This window comes from Lolium perenne, chromosome 6, assembly GCF_019359855.2.
Source record: "Lolium perenne isolate Kyuss_39 chromosome 6, Kyuss_2.0, whole genome shotgun sequence".
NCBI classification, from domain to species: Eukaryota; Viridiplantae; Streptophyta; class Magnoliopsida; order Poales; family Poaceae; genus Lolium; species Lolium perenne.
In genome coordinates, this window is record NC_067249.2 from 1,264,583 (window position 1) to 1,288,882 (window position 24,300).

General features: G+C 46.6%; 2 protein-coding genes across 4 annotated transcripts; both read left to right on the forward strand.

Moving 5' to 3' along the window:
• The first annotated feature begins 13,152 nt into the window (after positions 1 to 13,152).
• LOC127309057 (uncharacterized) lies at positions 13,153 to 17,640 on the forward strand. 2 transcript variants are annotated; one of them, XM_051340040.2, is made up of 4 exons: positions 13,153 to 14,173; positions 14,265 to 15,671; positions 15,789 to 15,903; positions 17,082 to 17,640. In XM_051340040.2, exons 1-4 carry the CDS (start codon positions 13,442 to 13,444, stop codon positions 17,300 to 17,302), a joined length of 2,475 nt encoding a protein of 824 aa, XP_051196000.1. In that variant the 5' UTR covers positions 13,153 to 13,441; the 3' UTR covers positions 17,303 to 17,640. The 2 variants fall into 2 exon arrangements, with proteins under 2 accessions (XP_051196000.1, XP_051196001.1); XM_051340041.2 differs by having other exon boundaries at positions 14,280 to 15,671.
• A 312-nt stretch (positions 17,641 to 17,952) lies between these two features.
• LOC127309058 (ferredoxin-thioredoxin reductase catalytic chain, chloroplastic) lies at positions 17,953 to 19,892 on the forward strand. 2 transcript variants are annotated; one of them, XM_051340043.2, is made up of 7 exons: positions 17,953 to 18,174; positions 18,270 to 18,385; positions 18,667 to 18,716; positions 18,804 to 18,875; positions 19,427 to 19,487; positions 19,601 to 19,657; positions 19,692 to 19,892. In XM_051340043.2, exons 1-6 carry the CDS (start codon positions 18,081 to 18,083, stop codon positions 19,643 to 19,645), a joined length of 438 nt encoding a protein of 145 aa, XP_051196003.1. In that variant the 5' UTR covers positions 17,953 to 18,080; the 3' UTR covers positions 19,646 to 19,657; positions 19,692 to 19,892. The 2 variants fall into 2 exon arrangements, with proteins under 2 accessions (XP_051196003.1, XP_051196002.1); XM_051340042.2 differs by having other exon boundaries at positions 17,954 to 18,174; positions 19,601 to 19,892.
• Positions 19,893 to 24,300: the final 4,408 nt, after the last annotated feature.

A 24,300-nucleotide genomic window follows, 5' to 3' on the forward strand; every position in this document is an offset into this window, starting at 1 on the left:
CTCACAAGATCCGACAATGATAGCACAATGGGGAGAAGACAACCATCTAGCTACTGCTATGGACCCATAGTCCAGGGGTAGACTACTCACACATCACACCGGAGGCGACCATGGCAGCGTAGAGTCCTCCGGGAGATGATTCCCCTCTCCGGCGGGTGCCGGAGGCAATCTCCTGGATCCCCGAGATGGGATCGGCGTTTGCGGCGTCTCCGGAAGGTTTTCCGTATCGTGGCTCTCGGTGCGGGGGTTTCGTCACGGAGGCTTTAAGTAGGCGGAAGGGCAAGTCGGGAGGGGGCACAGGGGCCCCACACCATAGGCCGGCGCGGCCGGGGGCCGCGCCGCCCTAGGGTTTGGGCACCCTGTGGCCCCACTTCATTTCGTCTTCGGTCTTCTGGAAGCTTCGTGGAAAAATAGGCCCCTGGGCGTTGATTTCGTCCAATTCCGAGAATATTTCCTTACTAGGATTTCTGAAACCAAAAACAGCAGAAAACAGCAACTGGCACTTCGGCATCTTGTTAATAGGTTAGTTCCAGAAAATGCACGAATATGACATAAAGTGTGCATAAAACATGTAGATAACATCAATAATGTGGCATGGAACATAAGAAATTATCGATATGTCGGAGACGTATCAGCATCCCCAAGCTTAGTTCTGCTCGTCCCGAGCAGGTAAAACGATAACACAGATAATTTACGGAGTGACATGCCATCATAATCTTGATCATACTATTTGTAAAGCATATGTAGTGAATGCAGCGATCAAAACAATATATATGACATGAGTAAACAAGTGAATCATAAAGCAAAGACTTTTCATGAATAGCACTTCAAGACAAGCATCAATTAAGTCTTGCATAAGAGTTAACTCATAAAGCAATAATTCAAAGTAAAGGCATTGAAGCAACACAAAAGAAGATTAAGTTTCAGCGGTTGCTTTCAACTCGTAACATGTATATCTCATGGATATTGTCAACATAGAGTAATATAATAAGTGCAATAAGCAAGTATGTAGGAATCAATGCACAGTTCACACAAGTGTTTGCTTCTTGAGGTGGAGAGAAATAGGCGAACTGACTCAACAGGCAAAGTAAAAGAATGGTCCTCCATAGAGGAAAAGCATCGATTGCTATATTTGTGCTAGAGCTTTGATTTTGAAAACATGAAACAATTTTGTCAACGGTAGTAATAAAGCATATGTATCATGTAAATTATATCTTATAAGTTGCAAGCCTCATGCATAGTGTACTAATAGTGCCCGCACCTTGTCCTAATTAGCTTGGACTACCGGATCATCACAATGCACATGTTTTGACCAAGTGTCACAAAGGGGTACCTCTATGCACTTTGTACAAAGGTCTAAGGAGAAAGCTCGCATTGGATTTCTCGCTATTGATTATTCTTCAACTTAGACATCCATACCGGGACAACATAGACAACAGATAATGGACTCCTCTTTTATGCATAAGCATGTAACAACAATTAATAATTTTCTCATTTGAGATTGAGGATATATGTCCAAAACTGAAACTTCCACCATGGATCATGGCTTTAGTTAGCGGCCCAATGTTCTTCTCTAACAATATGCATGCTTAACCATAAGGTGGTAGATCTCTCTTACTTCAGACAAGATGGACATGCATAGCAACTCACATGAAATTCAACAAAGAGTAGTTGATGGCGTCCCCAGTGAACATGGTTATCGCACAACAAGCAACTTAATAAGAGATAAAGTGCATAATTACATATTCAATACCACAATAGTTTTTAAACTATTTGTCCCATGAGCTATATATTGCAAAGGTGAATGATGGAATTTTAAAGGTAGCACTCAAGCAATATACTTTGGAATGGCGAAAAATACCATGTAGTAGGTAGGTATGGTGGACACAAATGGCATAGTGGTTGGCTCAAGTATTTTGGATGCATGAGAAGTATTCCCTCTCGATACAAGGTTTAGGCTAGCAAGGCTTATTTGAAACAAACACAAGGATGAACCGGTGCAGCAAAACTCACATAAAAGACATATTGTAAACATTATAAGACTCTATACCGTCTTCCTTGTTGTTCAAACTCAATACTAGAAATTATCTAGATCTTAGAGAAACCAAATATGCAAACCAAATTTTAGCATGCTCTATGTATTTCTTCATTAATGGGTGCAAAGCATATGATGCAAGAGCTTAAACATGAGCACAACAATTGCCAAGTATCACATTACCCAAGACATTTATAGCAATTACTACATGTATCATTTTCCAATTCCAACCATATAACAATTTAACGAAGAAGAAACTTCGCCATGAATACTATGAGTAGAAACCAAGGACATACTTGTCCATATGCTACAGCGGAGCGTGTCTCTCTCCGTAAGGTGAATGCTAGGATCCATTTTATTCAAACAAAACAAAAAACAAAAACAAACCGACGCTCCAAGAAAAAGCACATAAGATGTGATGGAATAAAAATATAGTTTCAGGGGAGGAACCTGATAATGTTGTCGATGAAGAAGGGGATGCCTTGGGCATCCCCAAGCTTAGACGCTTGAGTCTTCTTAATATATGCAGGGGTGAACCACCGGGGCATCCCCAAGCTTAGAGCTTTCACTCTCCTTGATCATGTTGCATCATACTCCTCTCTTGATCCTTGAAAACTTCCTCCACACCAAACTCGAAACAACTCATTAGAGGGTTAGTGCACAATAAAAATTAACATATTCAGAGGTGACACAATTATTCTTAGCACTTCTGGACATTGCATAAAGCTACTGGACATTAGTGGATCAAAGAAATTCATCCAACATAGCAAAAGAGGCAATGCGAAATAAAAGGCAGAATCTGTCAAAACAGAACAGTTCGTATTGACGAATTTTAAAATGGCACCAGACTTGCTCAAATGAAAATGCTCAAATTGAATGAAAGTTGCGTACATATCTGAGAATCATGCACGTAAATTGGCTTAATTTTCTGAGCTACCTACAGGGAGGTGGACCCAGATTCGTGACAGCAAAGAAATCTGGAACTGCGCAGTAATCCAAATCTAGTACTTACTTTTCTATCAACGGCTTTACTTGGCACAATAAAACACAAAACTAAGATAAGGAGAGGTTGCTACAGTAGTAAACAACTTCCAAGACACAAAATAAAAACAAAGTACTGTAGGTAAAAACATGGGTTGTCTCCCATAAGCGCTTTTCTTTAACGCCTTTCAGCTAGGCGCAGAAAGTGTGTATCAAGTATTATCAAGAGACGAAGTGTCAACATCATAATTTGTTCTCATAATAGAATCAAAAGGTAACTTCATTCTCTTTCTAGGGAAGTGTTCCATACCTTTCTTGAGAGGAAATTGATATTTTATATTACCTTCCTTCATATCAATAATAGCACCAACAGTTCGAAGAAAAGGTCTTCCCAATATAATGGGACAAGATGCATTGCATTCAATATCCAAGACAACAAAATCAACGGGAACAAGGTTATTGTTAACGGTAATGTGAACATTATCAACTTTACCCAAAGGCTTCTTTGTAGAATGATCAGCAAGATTAACATCCAAATAACAATTTTTCAGTGGTGGCAAGTCAAGCATATTATAAATTTTCTTAGGCATAACAGAAATACTTGCACCAAGATCACATAAAGCATTACAATCAAAATCTTTAACCTTCATCTTAATGATGGGCTCCCAACCATCCTCTAGTTTTTTAGGAATAGAAGCTTCACGCTCTAGTTTCTCTTCTCTAGCTTTTATGAGAGCATTTGTAATATGATGCGTGAAAGCCAAATTTATAGCACTAGCATTAGGACTTTTAGCAAGTTTTTGCAAGAACTTTATAACTTCAGAGATGTGGCAATCATCAAAATTCAAACCATTATAATCTAAAGCAATGGGATCATCATCCCCAATGTTGGAAAAAATTCAGCGACTTTATCACAGGCAATTTCAGCGAGTTTTAGCAGTTTAGGCGAGTTTCTCGCTTTGCATTAGAAGTGGAAACATTGCTAACACCAATTCTTTTATTAGTATTAGTAGGAGGTGCAGCAACATGTGTAGCATTAGCATTACAAGTGGTGGTAATAGTCCAAACTTTAGCTACATTCTTCTCTTTAGCTAGTTTTTCATTTTCTTCTCTATCCCACCTAGCACGCAGTTCAGCCATTAATCTTATATTCTCATTAATTCTAACTTGAATGGAATTTGCTGTAGTAACAATTTTATTATGATGATTCTCATTAGGCGAAACTTTTGATTTCAAAAGATCAACATCAGCAGCAAGACTATCGACTTTAGAAGCAAGTATATCAATTTTCCCAAGCTTTTCTTCAGCAGATTTGTTAAAAGCAGTTTGTGTACTAATAAATTCTTTAAGCATGGCTTCAAGTCCAGGGGGTGAACTCCTATTATTGTTGTAAGAATTCCCATAAGAATTACCATAGCCGTTGCCATTATTATAAGGATATGGCCTATAGTTGTTACTAGAATTGTTAGGTAAGCATTGTTGTTGAAATTATTATTTTTAATGAAGTTTACATCAACATGTTCTTCTTGTGCAACCAATGAAGCTAATGGAACATTATTAGGATCAATATTAGTCCTATCATTCACAAGCATAGACATAATAGCATCAATCTTATCACTCAAGGAAGAGGTTTCTTCAACAGAATTTACCTTCTTACCTTGTGGAGCTCTTTCCGTGTGCCATTCAGAGTAATTAATCATCATATTATCAAGAAGCTTTGTTGCTTCACCAAGAGTGATGGACATAAAGGTACCTCCAGCAGCTGAATCCAATAAATTCCGTGAAGAAAAATTTAGTCCTGCATAGAAGGTTTGGATGATCATCCAAGTAGTCAGTCCATGGGTTGGGCAATTTTTAACCAAAGATTTCATTCTTTCCCAAGCTTGAGCAACATGTTCAGTATCTAATTGTTTAAAATTCATTATGCTACTCCTCAAAGATATAATTTTAGCAGGGGGATAATATCTACCAATAAAAGCATCCTTGCATTTAGTCCATGAATCAATACTATTCTTAGGCAGAGATAGCAACCAATCTTTAGCTCTTCCTCTTAATGAGAAAGGGAACAATTTTAATTTTATAATGTCACCATCTACATCCTTATACTTTTGCATTTCACACAATTCAACAAAATTATTAAGATGGGCAGCAGCATCATCTAACTAACACTGAGAAAATTGCTCTCGCATAACAAGATTCAGTAAAGCAGGTTTAATTTCAAAGAATTATGTTGTAGTAGCAGGTGGAGCAATAGGTGTGCATAAGAAATCATTATTATTTGTGGTTGTGAAGTCACACAACTTAGTATTTTCAGCGGTAGCCATTTTAGCAACAGTAAATAAAGCAAACTAGATAAAGTAAATGCAAGTAAACTAATTTTTTTGTGTTTTTGATATAGCAAACAAGATAGCAAATAAAGTAAAACTAGCAACTATTTTTTTTTATTTTGATTTAGTGCAGCAAACAAAGTAGTAAATAAAACTAAGCAAGACAAAAACAAAGTAAAGAGATTGAGAAGTGGAGACTCCCCTTGCAGCGTGTCTTGATCTCCCCGGCAACGGCGCCAGAAATCTAGCTTGATGGCGTGTAACTCACACGTTCGTTGGGAACCCCAAGAGGAAGGAATGATGCGCACAGCAGCAAGTTTTCCCTCAGAAAGAAACCAAGGTTTATCGAACCAGGAGGAGCCAAGAAGCACGTTGAAGGTTGATGGCGGCGGGATGTAGTGCGGCGCAACACCAGGGATTCCGGCGCCAACGTGGAACCTGCACAACACAACCAAAGTACTTTGCCCCAACGAAACAGTGAGGTTGTCAATCTCACCGGCTTGCTGTAACAAAGGATTAACCGTATTGTGTGGAAGATGATTGTTTGCGAGAAAACAAGAAACAGTATTGCAGTAGATTGTATTTCAGTAAAGAGAATTGGACCAGGGTCCACAGTTCACTAGAGGTGTCTCTCCCATAAGACAAACAGCATGTTGGGTGAACAAATTACAGTTGGGCAATTGACAAATAAAGAGGGCATGACCATGCACATACATATCATGATGAGTATAGTGAGATTTAATTGGGCATTACGACAAAGTACATAGACCACCATCCAACTGCATCTATGCCTAAAAAGTCCACCTTCAGGTTATCATCCGAACCCCCTCCAGTATTAAGTTGCAAAGCAACAGACAATTGCATTAAGTATGGTGCGTAATGTAATCAACAACTACATCCTTAGACATAGCATCAATGTTTTATCCCTAGTGGCAACAGCACAACACAACCTTAGAACTTTCTCACATCGTCCCGGTGTCAATGCAGGCATGAACCCACTATCGAGCATAAATACTCCCTCTTGGAGTTACAAGCATCTACTTGGCCAGAGCATCTACTAGTAACGGAGAGCATGCAAGATCATAAACAACACATAGATATAACTTTGATAATCAACATAACAAGTATTCTCTATTCATCGGATCCCAACAAACGCAACATATAGAATTACAGATAGATGATCTTGATCATGTTAGGCAGCTCACAAGATCCGACAATGATAGCACAATGGGGAGAAGACAACCATCTAGCTACTGCTATGGACCCATAGTCCAGGGGTAGACTACTCACACATCACACCGGAGGCGACCATGGCGGCGTAGAGTCCTTCGGGAGATGATTCCCCTCTCCGGCAGGGTGCCGGAGGCGATCTCCTGGATCCCCCGAGATGGGATCGGCGTTGGCGGCGTCTCTGGAAGCTTTTCCGTATCGTGGCTCTCGATACTGGGGGTTTCGTCACGGAGGCTTTAAGTAGGCGGAAGGGCAAGTCAGGAGGGGGCACAGGGGCCCCACACCATAGGCCGGCGCGGCCAGGGGGGGCCGCGCCGCCCTAGGGTTTGGGCACCCTGTGGCCCCACTTCGTTTCGTCTTCGGACTTCTGGAAGCTTCGTGGAAAAATAGGCCCCTGGGCGTTGATTTCGTCCAATTCCGAGAATATTTCCTTACTAGGATTTCTGAAACCAAAAACAGCAGAACAAAGAATCGCACTTCGGCATCTTGTTAATAGGTTAGTTCCAGAAAATGCACGAATATGACATAAAGTGTGCATAAAACATGTAGATAACATCAATAATGTGGCATGGAACATAAGAAATTATCGATACGTCGGAGACGTATCACGGTACCCGATAAATTGGGTCCCAAGCTTGATGAGATGCTTCATCACAGGCTACAAAGAGCATCAAAAAACAAATTCAGAAGGGAGACAGCTCGACAAATGATCAAGGATAGACTAGCAAAGCAAAATAATAAATCAAGAAAAAGAACTTACATCGTCCATAGCAGAAGTCGAGGAACCTCCTGCGATAATCGCATGACTATCGCCAACCCCAATCCTTGCTCTCTTCGGCGAGGGGGCTCGGGGGCTGGCCGTAGGAGTCAATGTTTCCACATTTTGTTGTGGAGGAGGCGAAGATTCCTCGGCAGCTCGGCGCTCTTCAGAAAGAACCAAGGTGTGGGAGGTACTCGTTAGAGCCATCCCATGAACCTCGGGTTCCTCTTTTTCCTTTTCTTCGCCACTGTCAATACAGAAAAATAAGCGATACTGAAAACAACAAAGTTGGAAAAGATAACAGTAAAGAAGCTTACGAGCTAACGGAGCCTGCGTCATCATAAGGGTTAAATGCACCCTCTTCTTCGGGTGACATTTCTTTGGCAGCAGGGTCCGTGGGCTTGGACGTGCCGGAATCCTCGACTTCATCCCTCTTCCTCTTGTTCTTGGGAGAAACAGCGGAAGGAGGAGAGCGCGCTGATTCGGAAGCATCCGATTCAGATCTTTCGGAAGAAGCCGCGGATTTGTGAGATCCTACGACTTCACTCTCAGGACGAGAGGGTCCTTGCGAGTCGTCAGTAATAACAGCTCGCTCGTCCACCTCTCCACCTTCAGGAAAGGGAGGAAGAGAAGATAGAACTTGGTGGTTCTGCACGATGAACAAGCAACATCATGGTCAATATACAAATCAAATGAGGAAGCAGTCGAAAAATAAAAGCACAACTCGAAGAATAAGCTACTTACTTCGGGAAGGGCGTGGTTACCACTATACGGCTCCACGCGCAGGTGGTTGGAGCATCGTGCTTCTTGCTTAACGAGGAGAAACGTCGAATGAGCTTCTCCAAGTCCTTCACAGAAAGGTCCTTGGATAGGCGGTCAACAGCTTCTTCGATCGCCAGCATACATCCAAAGTGGGTTTTTGCGAGCCTGCAGTGGCCGCACCCTGATCCTAAGGAAGTAAGCAGTAATTTGGACACCCGACAGTTCTTGACCGCGGGTATTCTGCAGCTCGTGGATGCGTTTCATCAGAGCGTCGGTAGCTGATTTTTCTTCGGCAGTAGCTTCAGCGTCCCAGGATCGGCGCCTGAGGATTTTTGCGGTACCATCAAATGGAGCAATGTTGTACTCTTGCGAGCCGATGTACTCCTCCTGAATGTACAACCACCTCCTGCGCCACCCTTGGACGGAGTCGGGGAATTTGATGTCGAAATAGTCAATGTCGGGGCGGACGCAGATAACAACACCGCCCACATTGTAGGTGATATTGCGGGAGTCAGAAAGGACCAATGTGTGGGAGGTGCTCGTATTGGCTGGCCCATGAGCTTCGAGTTCCAGCTCTTCTTCGTCATCTCTGTCAATATAACAACAATATAAAAACGTTGAAACCAAAAGAAACAGGTAGGGAAAAGCAAAAGAGGAACCAACTTACGAATTGCCGGCACCAGTAGCAGAGTAGGTGACATAGGTATCCCCAATGGGCATGCCGAAGAAGGTACCCGGGGTTTACTGAAGGCCCACGACCCGAAGATTATGAAGCCTGGAAGCCCAATAAAGCGTCGATATGGAAGTTAGAGATATATTCGGAACTGACTTGTAATTATATGGGACGAACTCAAAGAGTCTCCCGCTGTTTGTAACTTGTACATCACGAAACCCTCGGCTCTACCCCCCATATAAGGGGGAGTTGAGGGAGAAAGAAAGGATCGAATCATTGTCAACATAACCCTAGTTTTTAGCAGTCGAGTACCTTTTCAGCTGAAACCTTCGAGATCTACTTGCCCTCTACTTTCCGCGAAACCCTAGTCTACAATCTGTAGGCATTGACAAGTCGATACCTTGTCAGTAGGGGTCGAAGATTTCTTGATCTTCGGGAGAAGACTCTTCGGCAGCTGGTACAGAAAGCTTGGATGCGCCGGAATCTTCTTCATCATCGTTTCTCTTCCTCTTGCGCTTATCCGGAGAAGCGTCAGGAGGAGGAGAAACCGAGTGAGCGGAATCAGAAGGTTGCACTGACTTCGAGTCTTTATCAGAGGAACCCGCACTTTTTTCTGATTCCGCGGGCTCTCTCTCAGGGACAGAAGTTTCTTGCGAGTCGTCATTAACGACGGCTCGCTAATCTACTTCTCCACCTTCAGGTAGTAGAGGAAGGGAGGAAAGAGTTTGATCATTCTGCAGGCAAAAAAGAACAAGAAAGCAAGACAAAATTGTGAAAACACGAAGGAAAAACAATTGCAGTCAAAAAACAAGAGTCAAACTCAAAGGAAAGCACTTACATCGGGAAGTGCATGGTCACCACTGAATGGCTCCACGCGGCAGGAAGAAGGGACTTCATTATTCTTGCTCAAGGAGGTGAAGCAGCGGAGAAGCTTCTCTAAATTTTTCAAGGGAAGATCGTCAGAAACCCGGTCAGCGTCTTCAGCACCCGAATACATCCAAAGAGGATTCTTGCGAGCTTGGAGAGGCTTTACTCGGATCCACAGAAAGTGTGCAATGATTTGCACACCCGACAGTTCTGCCCCTTCGGTGTTTTGGAGCTCTTGGATGCGAGCAATCAGCGCGTCAGTGGCTGCCTTTTCTTCGGTTGTAGCCTCTGCGTCCCAAGACTTGCGCCTCTGGATATCTTCGGAAGCATCAAAGGGAGCAAGGCCGTATTCTTGGGCAGCCGAAGATTCATCCTTGACGTAGAGCCACTTCTTGCGCCAGCCTTGGACGGAGTCAGCAAACTTCAAGTCAAAGTATCCGACTTCTGGCCGGACGCAAATGCAAACTCCACCTACGTTGTAGATGGTGTTTTTTGAGTTGTTGCGGCGGAGGTAAAAAATGCGTTTACATAGGCTCCAGTGAGGGTGGATGCCCAGGAAACATTCACAGAGAGTGACAAAGATAGAAATGTGGAGGAGAGAGTTAGGGGTCAGCTGGTGAAGCTGGATCCCGTAGATGAAGAGAAGACCACGAAGGAATTCGTGCACAGGAACGGAAAAGCCGCGGACAAGGAAGTCTGAATGTTACCCGGAATCCTGAAGGAGGATGAAGGGAACTCTCATCTCCTGGCATCCTCATTGCCTCCTTGTTGAGCAGGCCCATCTTCTTAAGCAAACGATTATCCTGCGCAGAGATCTTGGACCTCTCCCATCCGGAGATCTTGTTCTTCTCCACGCGTTCGCCAGTGCCAGGAGCGCGATTTTTGCAGAGCTTGGTGCGTGGAGGAATGGTGGATGAGCGGTGGAGCAAAAGAGGGGAAGCAGAGGATGAGTGCGCGAGGTGCTCGAGGAGGAAGAAGAAGAGAGGCAAGACAAAATGTGCGGCGCGGCGAAGGGGGAAAAGTGAGGAGTAGGGTAAATTTTATAGGAGGAAGAGGATGGAGCTCAGCCGTTGGATGAAAAGGAGAGAATCCTGAGCCTTACGCGTGCTCGTGTGGTAAATGGTCTTTACACTTTATTTTTATCAGGAGGAAGTTACTGCGCGCCTGCCGGGAATATCGGAGGACGTGCGCGCCCCACTTGCGCGACGTGGAGGACGTGCAGTAGTTTGGACCCACAAAACAGTGGTCTACCAGCAGTCGTGTCTTCCCAAGGTGGTCACGCATGGCTCTCGTCAGCAACGACGTCATAGTATTGAAAAACCTCCGAGAGGTGGAGCAAAATATAGTTGTAAGAAAACTCCGAGAGGTTGAGCAAAATATAGTTGTAAGAAAACTTCGAGAGCTGGAACAATACATAGTTGGAAGAAAAATTCGGGAGCCTATGTCCAGATGCAAGCACCTGTTCATATGCTCGGGGGCTACTCTTATCAGAAGTATTGCATATACTTCTGATAAGATGACGTGATGAAGGTAAAAACAAAGAGTTGATCAAATAACAGAAGTTGAGCCTACAACCAAGTGCAAACACTCGGCTGTAGCTTCGGGGCTACTCCCATCGGGAGCGCTGGTCGCGCACTCGATGAAATAAAGAGAAGAAGGGAAGGCAAAATAACATGTCAATATAGAGTTGCAATCGAAAAACTTTATTCGTACATCTTCGAGTTACATATAACTCGTCATGTACTCCCATCGGGAGGTCAAGATATCGTTTCACGAGTCAACTCGAGAAAATAAAGCATTCCAGCAGCCGCACAAAGGCGCTCGACAATATATTCTCAGAGCGCGTCCGCCGTGGTAAAAACTCTGAATGCTGTGACTCGAAAAATAGTGCGAAGGTAAGACCCCAGGATCTGTCCTGCATGGTGTGGCATCGCACCTGAATGCGCTCTCCCACTTTATCCGCATCAATAGATGCGAATGAAAATCCTGACGGACGCGTTAGGTACTCGATAAAATAAAGCTGGGATTCGATTCACGATAAGTCCTTAAGCGGCGCGTGTCGAATTACGCCAGTATCCCGAGTTCGAGTCCAGGGACTCGAGCTTGATGTAGGTTTATGCGGGTTTGCCACAAGAGCAATTAACTGGGACCTGATCCGTCAGATGAACCAGCCTCATTTACCGTTATCCCTGTACAAAATAGACATTAAGCAAAATATTGGTTATGACTCGAAGGTCTTGTTAAATAAATATATGATTCAGTTTTACGATGGAGATTTTACTCAACTCTACGATTAAAGCAAAATCTCGAGGGCTACTGACATAGGTATGCCTAACATGCATACCGAATAAAGGACCATGGTTATATAAAGAGGATTTAAAGCCCACAAACCCGAAGAATTGGAGGCCCAGAAGCCCAAAGATCTTCGGATGAGGAAAGTAGAGTTGTAATAGGAATCTTGTACCAACATAGGAAAGGCCCAATGCGCCTCGGGTTGTTTGTAACTTGTACGGCATGAAAAGCCTCGGCTCCACCTCCTATATAAAGGGGAGCCGAGGGAGAAACGAGGGATCGAATCTTTGCCTATAAAAATACAATATTAAAAATACCGAGGAGACAGAGATTTGATGCACATGGGTACCAGCGATCTCGTTTTTTCAAAAAAATCAAATATCATATTTTTAAGCTTCGAAAAGATTTTTTTTTAAAAATAAATCCGCATGTAGTCAATGATACATTCCAGAAACGACCGAAATATCAATTTGAAATACTTTATATTTTGAGCTACACAAAAATGTAGATCTAAGTAGTATATTCTAAAATCCGCATATAGATTATTTACAGATTTTTTGTTAACTTATAAGAATGCATTTTAATTTTTTTTTTAAATTGGCAAGAGCAGTGGAGCTCACTAGAGGCAGGGAGCCGCAGTGCTGGTGTAAGAGTATCACTAGCAGTGCCCTCAAACCTGTAACCCTCAAAAGTAGTTTGAGGGTCGAGAATTGGTGATTTTGAAGACCCCAAAACAGCCGACGCAGAGCAGTGCCCTCTGTTTTGAGGGCACTGCTCTGCGCCCCGGCCTTCAAACCCTGAAAACATTCAAAATTTGAGAAACATTTAAACTTCAACAAACATGATAGTTCATCGGTAGATAGCTCATCGGTAGACACTGACACTGACACTAGGTAGATAGTTCATCGGTAGACACTGACACTGACACTAGGTAGATAGTTCATCGGTAGACACTGACACTGACACTAGGTAGATAGTTTATCAGATCGTCGTAATCTAGGGTTTATCTCAGAAGTCCTCATCGAAATCGGAGCTGTCGCCGTCCTCCGCGGCATCCTCGCTACATGCTAGTTGCTGTGAGAAAAGAGCCAATGCTGACACCGTCCTCGCTACCTGACAGGTAGGGCCGCTGTACCGGACAGTTGGACCGCGTGAGAGCTGTGAGCCGTCCGACGGTGATCGGACGGCTGGATGCGCGTCATCTTCCACCTCTCGTCGGCCTCCCTCGATGAGGATGAGAGAGAAAACAAACCCTAATCCCCAATCGACCCCCGTCTGATCTCTTCTCTCCCCCCCCACGCCACAGCCGCCGCCACTGACAAATTCCCCGCCGCCCCGATCTGGTCTCGCCGCCGCCCCGATCTGGTCTCGATTCCACCTCTTTCTCTCGGCGTCGGAGGAGGAGGAGGCTTTCTCTCGGCGTCGGAGGCTTTCTCTCGGCGTCGGCGTCGGAGGCTTTCTCTCGGCGTCGGATGGTGGTCTGATGGGCGGAGGCGGCTGGGCGTCGATGTTGGATGAGGACGCGCGCGGGATCTGATCGCAAGCAGCCACCCATGCCAGCCGTTGGGGCGCGCCGCTCCACGCGAGTCTTCGTGCCCCCCAAGACCAATCCCCGGCCCCAGTCCGCTGAGAGGGTCCGCCGCTCCGGCAAGCGCCTCGCCTTCTCCAGCTCCGACAACACCCCCCACTCCCACTGGCTCAGATGGGAGCCAGACACCAACGCCCAGCAAGCAGCCGATGAGCAGCCCAAGCCGCATCCCACCCCGCCAGTACCGCCGCCCCCGCCCGAGAGGGCCTTCCGGGCCGTCTACAAGCGGAAGCGCCGCCAGAGCCTCCTCCCTGACGAGGGCGGCACCAGCTTAGACAGGAGGTTCGGGATTGTCTTCACCAGGAAGAGCAAGCGACCCAAGGTCGCTCCTTTCCACGGCGCCGCCGCCATCCCGTGCTCCTCCTCCTCCAGGGACTTCTTGTCAAGAATCGGCTTCTTGGATACTCATTTCTTCACACTCGGGGATGGTGTTGCCACTCGTACCGGGGTGCTCGTTGCCCTGGTTGACACCTCTTTCCCGGGGAGCTCGCCCGAGTTCCTGCGATTTCTGCTTCCCATGATGCGGTGGATGCGACGGAGCCAGTGGAGCAGGGTCAGGAACCTCGCCTCCTTTTTTCTTCTCTCATCAACGGCTCTCGTCACCATGTTCGCGTCGCAGGGTCTGCACTTTGTCAGGCTCCAGCGCCCCATAGCTGTCGTAAGCTTCTTCTCTCTGCACCTCTGTCTTACTCATCTGCCACGATTTCTTTCATGCTTGGTTTCATATGATGGGTGCTTACTTCTTGCAGCGTGCATTGTTACAGAGGGCTATGCTGCATTGCGGGTGGTGCGAGCTCCGTGGCGCAGACCGATTGCAGCAGCCGGTGCTGTCACTCAATTTCTCCGCGCTCCCTTCCTACTTCCAGGGCTTGCATTCCGTCATAGCCCTTCGCTCCATTTATCTGCCCGCCGTCATTCGGCGCGCCATGGGTTTCGTCGGCGAAGCTCAAGAAGCATATCCTCGGGCTCATTTAGAGGCACATTCTGGGTCTCCAACCCCACCACTTGGGGATGCTGCTCAACCTCGCGGATTGGTCCAGGATTACGTGCCTCTGGAACAGGCCGCAGGAGTGGTGGTGCACGGCCCGAGGCTAAAGAAGCACCAAAGGAAGAGGACCTCCACGAGGCATCCCCTGAGCCGGCACCGTCTTGTAGCAAGGTTTCCTGCCAAGGCAATTGCAGCGAAGCAGGGTACCATGGCCTCTCAGACGGTACTGAAGCCAGCCTTGACTGACCACAAGGTTTCCGGGGAACCCGTCCAGCCCAAACCAGCGTTAGAGATTTCTCTTGACTTGCTTGAGAACATGGATGACAGTGATGTCTCAACGCCTATCGGACCAAACGGGATGCACAAGAGGTGTTCTTTCAAAAGCCCCACGATTGAGCGCACCAATGAAAGGCTGGCACTATCTGAGGTTAGACAGAATATAGATACGTTCCAGTGCAAAGCCAATCTCTTGATTATTCAAGCCGACAGGGGCTGGAGGGAAGAGGGGGCTCTAGTCATGCTGGAACCATCAAACTCCAATGGATGGTGTGTGGCTGTAAAGCTACATGACGTCACTAGAGTCTCTCTGAAGCCTTCAGAGCAAAGGTTCTATGTTGTGAACCGTGTAACCGGTGCCTATGTTTGGCAAGTCGAAGATGGATGGAAACTTGAGTTCCCTCATAAGTGGGACTGGCTTCTGTTCAAAGAACTGCACATCGAGGGCAGGGAGCGCAATTCTCAGGGAAAGACCATCCCGATTCCCGGTGTAAATGAGGTTTCTGATGACATGGGAGGGACTGTAAAAGTTCCTTTCTCTCGCCCTGAGCCAGACTATATCAAAACGGCGGACGATGAAGTCGCGCGCGCTCTCTCTCGAGATTCAGCTTATGACATGGACTCGGAGGACGAGCAGTGGCTCATCCAGCTGAAGCATGGAGCTTCTGATAGAAGAAGCACCCGCCAGAACAATGTCTCTTTTGAGGATTTCGAGAGAATAATAACCCTGTTCGAAAAGGACGCCTACAGTAATCCGGAGGAAGCTAATGATGTGGATCAGCTCCTTTCCAGATACCCGGCTTTAGGGAAGGGTGACAATGTCCTTGCCATATACCAATATTGGATAAATAAGAGATATAAGAAAGGCACACCACTACTGAAGATATTTCAGGTAAATTCAGAGTTTTTCCTTTTGTCTAATCCTTTGCTGTGATCTTATCCCAGTTACCCCTCTCTTTGGTTGTGTATTGGCTCATATCATCTAACCTGTGTGTTTGTATTTCCCTAGGGTGCACCCGTAAGGCGGGGACGGCTATTGCAGAAATCTTCTGTCAAGAAGAAGAGATCTTTCAAGAGGCAACGAAGCCAAACTGGCCGAGGGAAGCCTGGATTCTTCTTGCAAGGTATTTTAAAAGCTCTGCAGCTACCCCTGCTCCTGGATACTTTACCTACTCCACCACAAAGTATAAATTTTATTTGACTAAATTCTGACCGTGATTCGAGAAATCTTTTGCTGTGGGGTACCCATATACCAAATGACTTACAGTATGTAATTTATATGTTGTGCTCTGTGATGATGTCTTATTTCCTTTTGCATTAGACATAGCAACAGTTAGACCCTATTTTACCCGAATATAGTAAACATCATTGTTTAGCCTGTCTGTTATCATTCTCTTAGCTGTATATATCTATCATAGTTCCTTCATATCCAGCTCCTGAAGTGATGGTACAGTCTTAGCTTATACCCATTCCTGTGTGCTTTCTTATATACAGATAAATGACTTATAACCTGCAGTTTTTACACCAAATGATATCCTTTTGCCATTTGACATAGTAACAACTAGACCTCCTTTTAAGCCCTGTGTTGGCTGCCGCAAAGTATAAATTTGACTTGACTAGATTCTACTGATGGTGGAAATCTTTTGCTATGGGGAACCCAATACATCAAATGACATATTCTGCAGTTTTTATGTCTGCTGGCAGATATTGTCTTACCTCCGTTTGCCTTTGCCATTAATCATAGTAACAACTAGGCCTCATTATGTCCTGCAAGGTATCTAAAACTCTGTAACGGATCCTGCTGTTGGATGCCTACCACAAAGTATAAATTTGACTTCAGTGTATTCAAGTTTTTCTTGCTAGAGAAAGCATACATTAAAACCATGTAACAAGCCCTGCAGTTGGATGCTACATACTATAAATTTGACTTAAGTTATTCAAGTTGTCATTCTAGAGAAACTATAAATTAAAAACTCTGTATCAAAGCCCTGCTGTTTTTTGAACCTAAAGAAAGTAAAATTTGACTGTACTAGATTCTGACGTTGATGGTAGAAGTCTTTTGTTGTGGTTAACCCATGCACCAAGTGACATATAGCCTGTAGTTTTATGTTCTGCCTGCTGATATTGTTTTATCTCCTTTTTCCTTTATCATTTTACATAGTTACAATTTGATGCCCGAACATAGTAAACATCACAGTGCTAAGAATATAGTATTGTCTGCTAGCATCCTCTTATCTGTCTATGAAGTGGTGGAATAATCTTAGCTTGTACTAATTCCTCTTGTGTGTTCTGATATATGCAGACAATGCAGAAGAGGAGTCAGCCCTGCAGAGAGTCGTGGACGCCGAACGCGCCGCAAAGCAGGCCACGGAGAAGGCAGTCGAGCTGCGCACGAGAGCCCAGGCCCTGATGGCGAAGGCCAACCTGGCGGCGTACAAGTCGGTGATGGCCCTCCGGATCGCCGAGGCAGCAAGCGTGTCCGCCTCGTACCGGGATCATGTCTGCAAGGCCCTCCTTGACTAGCAAGTTTTTTGCTCCTTGTCGATTGAGGCTGTCTTTTTTTGCCTCCTCTCTGGTTGTAACTATGCCGCTGTGAAAAAGCAGATGTCGAGGCGGATGAATGATTGAGAAACAAGTGTAATTTTTTCATGTGTATAAATGATAGTTGTTGGTTAGGTAGATGATGGGGGGGGGTGATTCTGACATTCTGTACGTTACAACATGTGTACCCCATGGGTCGAAAGAGAAAAAAAGAAGAGAGTCGGTATTGCTTGAGCCTTGAGGAAAGTGATGTGCTTGTTGGTCTGAAGCCAGTTGGGTGATATATGCCAAATTGGTATGCTAGAGGAATATCTAAGCTCTCTAAGTGTGCACTGTCGAAAGATGTATCTGCATTTGGTTACATTCTATGTGAATAAATAGATATAGTATCTTGTTGCCTGGTATTGCTACTCTGCAAGAATACATATTGCTGTCAATATTTTTCTGGCAGGTTTATTTGGTTTTGGCTTATCAGGAGCATGTATGTATATGTGATAATAGAATTTGAACCAGCTATGAGGAAACAAATGTAATTTGCAAGCAAAAAAGTAGCAAGTCAAATTGAAGTGAAACTGGAACATGTGGCGAGAAGGAGAGCGCGATCCTTCCAGAGTTCTAGTGTGTGTGTGTGTGTGTGTGTGTGAGGCAGAGCTGGCCTGTGTGTGTGTGTCCAACCAGCTCTCCTCTTATCCCTCTCTCCCTCCTTTTTTTCCTCCCCTTCCCCTTCTCCCCACGGCCACAGCCCACTGCCTGACCGCCGATGATGTCCATCACCACCACCGCCGCCAGCAGCCCGCTCTGCCCGGCGCCCGTCTCCAGGGGCGGCCGGCGGAGATGCGTCGTTCGGGCTCAAGGTACGCACTGTGAACCAAATCCCCAATCCCAATCTGAATCATCTTCTTCCCCCGACCTAGCCTGACTGAAAATGCGATTTTTCTTGGCCGGGCAGCCGGAGGAGAGGCGGACAAGTCGGTGGAGATAATGAGGAAATTCTCGGAGCAGTACGCGCGCCGCTCCAGCACCTTCTTCTGCTCCGACAAGTCCGTCACAGCCGTCGTCATCAAGGTCACCCACCCACCCATTTCCTCTTCCTATTCCTCCTCCTCCTCCTTGTCCAGTCTCATGATGCGTAGACCTAACTCGACCCAGGATCTCACTGTCCAGTCTTACGATGTCATTCGCTAGCTGCAGCGTCAATAGTAGTAGTAGTAGCTCCGAAACTAGCTGCTCTTAGTGGTCTGATTTCACCACCTAGGGTCCTGTAACTCGTGTTGTTAGGATCCCGATGAATTAGGACGATTGATCCAACAACCCTTTACTGAAACTGCAAAACGTTTCTGTTTCAGGGACTTGCTGACCACAAGGATACCCTCGGAGCTCCTCTCTGCCCTTGCAGGTAATCAGTCATCTCATTTGTTATTCTATAGTATAATACAAGGCATGTTTACCTATGAATGCACTTGGTGATCTGAATTTAAACTAGGCATTACGACGACAAGGCCGCCGAGGCAGCGCAAGGGTTCTGGAACTGCCCCTGTGTTCCCATGAGAGAAAGGTAGTTGTTTGTCGAATCTTGTTTTTATTACTAGTAGTACTATCTTTTAAGGTGTTGCATACAAAAGGCCGGGTGCACTTTTGATGTTGGAGTATGAGATGTACCAGTGTTCTATTTTCAGCTTACAATAAGTGGTCAGCTTCAATATTATTTTGATTCTAAAAAAAGAGGTTCCATCATATGTTTCTTTCTGTTGCACGTCCATTTTGTATTAACTATGGAGGCATATGATTTGCTACAGGGGAAGAAATTAGCCTGATATATTGATAAACCCAAAATTACTTTATAAGCTGTGTCGTTGATAAAGTCTATACATTCTAGAAAGCAGGGCTGTGTGATAAAAACCATGGAAGTAGTTTTTGCTACAGTAGCTTTCACCTGGAAGGGATAGGATATAAAGTGAGAACTCGTCTTGAATCACCCACTGATGTATGGTAAACAACCGTGGAACGTAATGTGTGCTGCTATACCTATCCCCTGGGAAGGCATATAAAATGAAAGCGCAGTTAGAAAAAGCACCTGTTCTTCAACCGTGTGATCTGCTTGTGCAGGAAGGAGTGCCATTGCATGCTTTTCCTCACCCCCGACAACGATTTCGCCGGAGAAGACCAGGTACACCCTCTTTCACTCCAGCAGCGAACCAGGGAGTTACTGCCTAGCTCTCTATCATCGTCATCGCACCTCTTTCTTACATGACCTTGTGTGCTCTGCTCTGTTGGTTGCAGGTTATCAGCCTGGAGGAGATCAAAGAAGCGACATCCAAGTTCTAACCTGCCCCGGGGCTTTGGGGCTTTGTTTTGCTTGACGGCTAGTGTCGGGATCTGTATATGTAGTATCTGTAACAAATAAATGATGTGGCTTGTCATATTTTGCTTGGCGTGGGATGGGCTGATGCATCCCCGCCCGCCCAAGTTCGAATCTCCGTATTCGCAATTTGGTGTTGTGCACACAATCACTTCTAGTAAAAAACAACGCTTTGGGTTTCTTCCCTTTAAAGCTAAATCATTTTATTTTTTATTTTGCTTGGCCTTGTCGCCCTGAGAAAAATTAAAATCTGATGGATGCATTGTCGATGTTTTACATTGATTGCGTGTTTCACCTAAACCATACTACATGAGAAAGAAAGCCGTGCCAAAATATGTGTGGTGTTCTGACGTGTGAGTATAAGGGACGCAACAGTAACCTGATATACTACATATTTTTTAAAAGAAAGGCCTGGAAGGACCTGGAGCTTTAATTTCTTCGGCGGTGGGTGAACATTTATAGATCGGACCTTACAGAACGTGAAAATTACAGAGGCCCTGCACTTTTACATAGAACACCCTGATAAGCATCGCAAAAATGCGATCAAATTCTTGCTCGTTGTCGGTAATAGGTAGTCTCGAGGCGCCGCTTCTACTTCCGCCGGGGACTACGCCACTTGGGGGAGTGGAAACTTGAGAGGCGACGCCGAGACTGAGGTAGATCCTCCGAAGGAGGAAGAATACGCTCCGGCAGCAATTGCTGTCGAGCACGGCGGGGTCAAGCTTATGACCAAGGATAGTGGCGGCGAAGTCGTGCCGTCGCTTGGGTACCGCCGTAGGGAGAACAAGCTCCAAAAGCTCCTGAAGTCTTCGCCTAGTCCAAGGCGCCGCCGAGCTGCCCTCCTCTCCCTCGCCGCCTCGGCCGGCCAGGAGAAGGAAGACATCGAGGACGCAACTGGAAGGACGACGACGGCGCTTGGTACAGGGATTTGCAACTGAGGCGACCTCCGTCTTCTTTCCCCTCGGAAGCAGAGCATGTAGGCTCGCTAACGACCGCCTGGTAGTGCGCAGAAGTACCAGGACGGGATCACACCCCGAGCCACCTCTAGATCTGCGTGCTGCGAAGCTCTTCTTCTTCTTCTCCCCCTCGCCTCCACGGCTGTCGGGGGGATGACCCCCGGTAGGTCAAGACTGTGGCAAATGTGCTAAGTTATAGCATTTATAAACCGGATTAAAGGTTAATCCGGATTATGGAAGCTTGGTTCAATAGTGCTGGATGAAACAATCCGGTATACCAGGAGGGGTATGCCGGAGTAAGGGCAACCGGTGATATCTAAGCCGGAGATACTCCCAGTATGGTTAAACTCTCATTACCAAACAAACAAGACTCCGGCTTATACCGGATTGTTTCATCCAGCACTATTGAACCAAGCTTCCATAATCCGGATTAACCTTTAATCTGGTTTATAAATGCTATAACTTGGCACATTTGCCACAGTCTTGACCTACCGGGGGCCATTCCCCCAACAGTAGTCCCTGAAGTTGGTGTGGGCCGGCGGAGTCATCCGACGGACCGCACCAGGTTCCCATACAAAGTGCACCAGATTAATCATTCCGGTTTCAATTTAAACTAAGCCGGTATCTTGCCGAACTCATCCTGATAAACCGAACTCCTCAGAACCTTTCCGGCGGTTTCTTCGTCTTTAAGTTTTCCTCGGCGAAGTCGAGAATATATCGATATCAGTGCCTGACAGTGACATGCGCACTGTATCTGACGCTGCAGTGTCAGCGAGGGTCAAATCCCTCGTCTCCCGCGCGCATTTAAGACACTGCATCCGATCCGTGTGGCCCCCCATGTGGCTTCTGTGAAAGTCGCGTGTATCGCCATGACACGTGGCGGCCCAACCGCCGAAGGGACGTGGGCCGAGCAGTTTCCGGCTCACTAAGCCCTCACGCCTATTTAAGGGGCGACGGTTCACCGTCGCACCCATCGTCTCCCCCACTCTTCGCCATTCTCGCCTCAGACTCATCTGAGAACTGTCGCTCATCCTCCTCCGCCGCCGTCGTCCGCCAGAGCCCGTTTCCTCCGGCGAACTTTGCTGCGCCACCGAGGGGAGTCTCCACCGCTCGTCTGAGGTCAGTGCGCACCGATCCAATCTCTTTTCCTTCCTAGCATTCTCCGTGCTCATCCTCGGGGGCGGTAGGTTTACTTATGTATTTTTCTCTTCTTTTTTCTTGTCCTTAGATCTTCACGAGCGAGTAGAAACAGTGAAAGTTGTTTATAGGTAGATCCGGTTAAGTTAACCCAATGGCCTCCGAAGAATCCGATCTAGAGCTCTCCGGTGACTCCCCAATGACCGGAGAGAACGAAGAGGCCGAAGGGTCCGAGATATCCAGGGGCCTGAATATGCCGAGGATGAATAAGCCGTCGAGCAGGAGCAAGAAGCCGGGGATCAAGGGCAAGAAGCCGGCCCTAGCTCTGCAGCTTACTCTCGAGGCCGCTGGGCGGGTTCTGATGTATCCGAGGCCGAGATCAACTGGCTATACCGGTCTTGGAGGATACCGGAAGGGGTTACGTGCCGGATTCCTGGTGATGAGAGGGAACCCAAAGTGGAACCAGGCGAAGTAGTGGTCTTTACCGCTCACTTCGTTCGCGGCTTAGGTTTGCCGGCGTCGGACTTCTTCCGGCGCTTCCTTGACTTCTACAAACTCCAGCCCCATCATCTTCCCGGCAATGCCGTCTTCTATCTCTCTGCTTTTGTCTCTTTTATGGAGGGTTATGTCGGCCTCTTGCCCACCGTCGAGGCTTTTGCCCGATTTTATAACCTCCGGATCAACTCCATCCAGGATCCGAAGATACCACTCCCCAAACCCATTGTTCAGTGCGGGGCGTGCATAATCACGCCCCGCCAGAAGAGCCCTTATTACAAACTCTCCGGCCTTGAATCTTGCCGGAAATGGCAACAAACTTTCTTTTATGTGAAGAACTCTGGTCCCACGGACCTTATCAACTTGCCGGCTTATGTCCCGGCAAGACCTCTAGAACCAACTGGCAGTTCAACCCGAAGGATAGCCACGAAGAAACAAACCGGATTGTCCGGTTCCTTGCGAAGCTTAAGAAGCACAATGAGCTTACAGCTGACGATCTCGTGCACACGTTTATTGTACGCTGGGTTCTTCCTCTTCAGCGCCGCGCTCATAAGATCTGCCAGATGAGTGGTCGGTTTGATCCCACCCGGATCACTACCTTCCGACTCACTAAAACCGACGTGGTCGCCAAGGCCAAACTAATCTCCCAAACGAAGATGTCGGTTGACTAGGAATGGGGCTTGGAGCCTCACAACCGCAGACACCCGCCAGCAGCCAAAGTAAGGTTTTGGGGACTCCGGAATACTTTTTCTAGAATGTCAAAATTCATTCTCTAACTCATTTGTTTCATCTTGCGTGTTTAGAACTTTGCCCGTATCAGCGCCGAGCATCCGGCTTCTTTTACGCCCAACCGCACCGAAGAGGACGAGGAGGATCCGGACTCTCTGCAGAACACCCCTGTGCACGAGATGGACTCCACCCGCAACACGGGCTCTGGTAAGCCCTCGGCATTTACTCCATCAAGAACTCGGGCCAATGATTCCGGCAGCGAGGAAGATGATTGTATTATACTTGAGGTACTTGACCCAATTCCCATCTCCTATGCATTTCCCGCAACGCCGGTTTCAGCTGATCCGGATCGTCAGGTGGTGGAGGACACGACACCACTCTCTGCCAAGCCTGGGGCAGCTCCGCCCTCTCGCACTCAGAAAACTCCGACAAGCAGCACTAGTACCAGCGCAGCTCCACCTTCCAAGCGCCGGAAGGTACCTGGCACTGGTCCCTCGCGGGAGAGGAAAAAGAAGGCCATTCCCACCTCAACTGGGTAAGTTGTAACTGGGTTGTTTCCGGTTTGAACTTATGTCTCCGGTATCTTTTCCCGCTAACATCTTTAGTCTTTTTTGTTCTTAGGGCTCCGCCCGAGCTTAACCGGAGCGCCCCCGGCAGGACCCCGCTTCGTTCCGAGAAAACCAGTCAAACCCAAGACAACAGTGAAGAAGAAGATGACCCCCTCGTTGTGCCCAGCCCTAAGGGCAAACACCGCGCGTCTCGCGCAAGTCTGGCACACTCTGGTGCCGGCAAATCTCCTTCCCCCCTCGGGGACCCACAACAAGTGAGGGGAACACGGCCCCGAACCTGAAGATCACCGTGCAGAGGGGGATTTTACTTCACCTCCAGATCCCGAGAACCCCGACGCCGGCAACATAGGCGCCGGTACAGAACAAGCCGGGCGGCCGGAACCTTTAGTGGTTCCGCCCGTCTCTGAAAAAACCCCTGAAGCCCCCACTGCTTCACCGAAAAAGACTTCCTCTTCTGCTATGCCGGAAGGTTCCAAACCGGCCTCTCCAGTCAAAGATTCCGCTGCACCGCCACCGGCATCCTTCAAGAAGCCTGATACGTCTCCAACGTATCTATAATTTCTTGTGTTCCATGCCACATTATTGATGTTATCTACATGTTTTATGCACACTTTATGTCATATTCGTGCATTTTCTGGAACTAACCTATTAACAAGATGCCGAAGTGCCAATTCCTGTTTTCTGCTGTTTTTGGTTTCAGAAATCCTAGTAACGAAATATTCTCGGAATCGGACG

Coding starts and splice junctions, on each gene's coding strand:
- LOC127309057 (XM_051340040.2), top strand. CDS start 13,442: ATGAGGACGCGCGCGGGATCTGATCGCAAGCAGCCACCCATGCCAGCC. Junction 14,174..14,264: donor TCCAGCGCCCCATAGCTGTC/GTAAGCTTCTTC, acceptor TACTTCTTGCAG/CGTGCATTGTTACAGAGGGC. Junction 15,904..17,081: donor GCCTGGATTCTTCTTGCAAG/GTATTTTAAAAG, acceptor TGATATATGCAG/ACAATGCAGAAGAGGAGTCA.
- LOC127309058 (XM_051340043.2), top strand. CDS start 18,081: ATGATGTCCATCACCACCACCGCCGCCAGCAGCCCGCTCTGCCCGGCG. Junction 18,386..18,666: donor TCACAGCCGTCGTCATCAAG/GTCACCCACCCA, acceptor TTTCTGTTTCAG/GGACTTGCTGACCACAAGGA. Junction 19,488..19,600: donor ATTTCGCCGGAGAAGACCAG/GTACACCCTCTT, acceptor TGTTGGTTGCAG/GTTATCAGCCTGGAGGAGAT.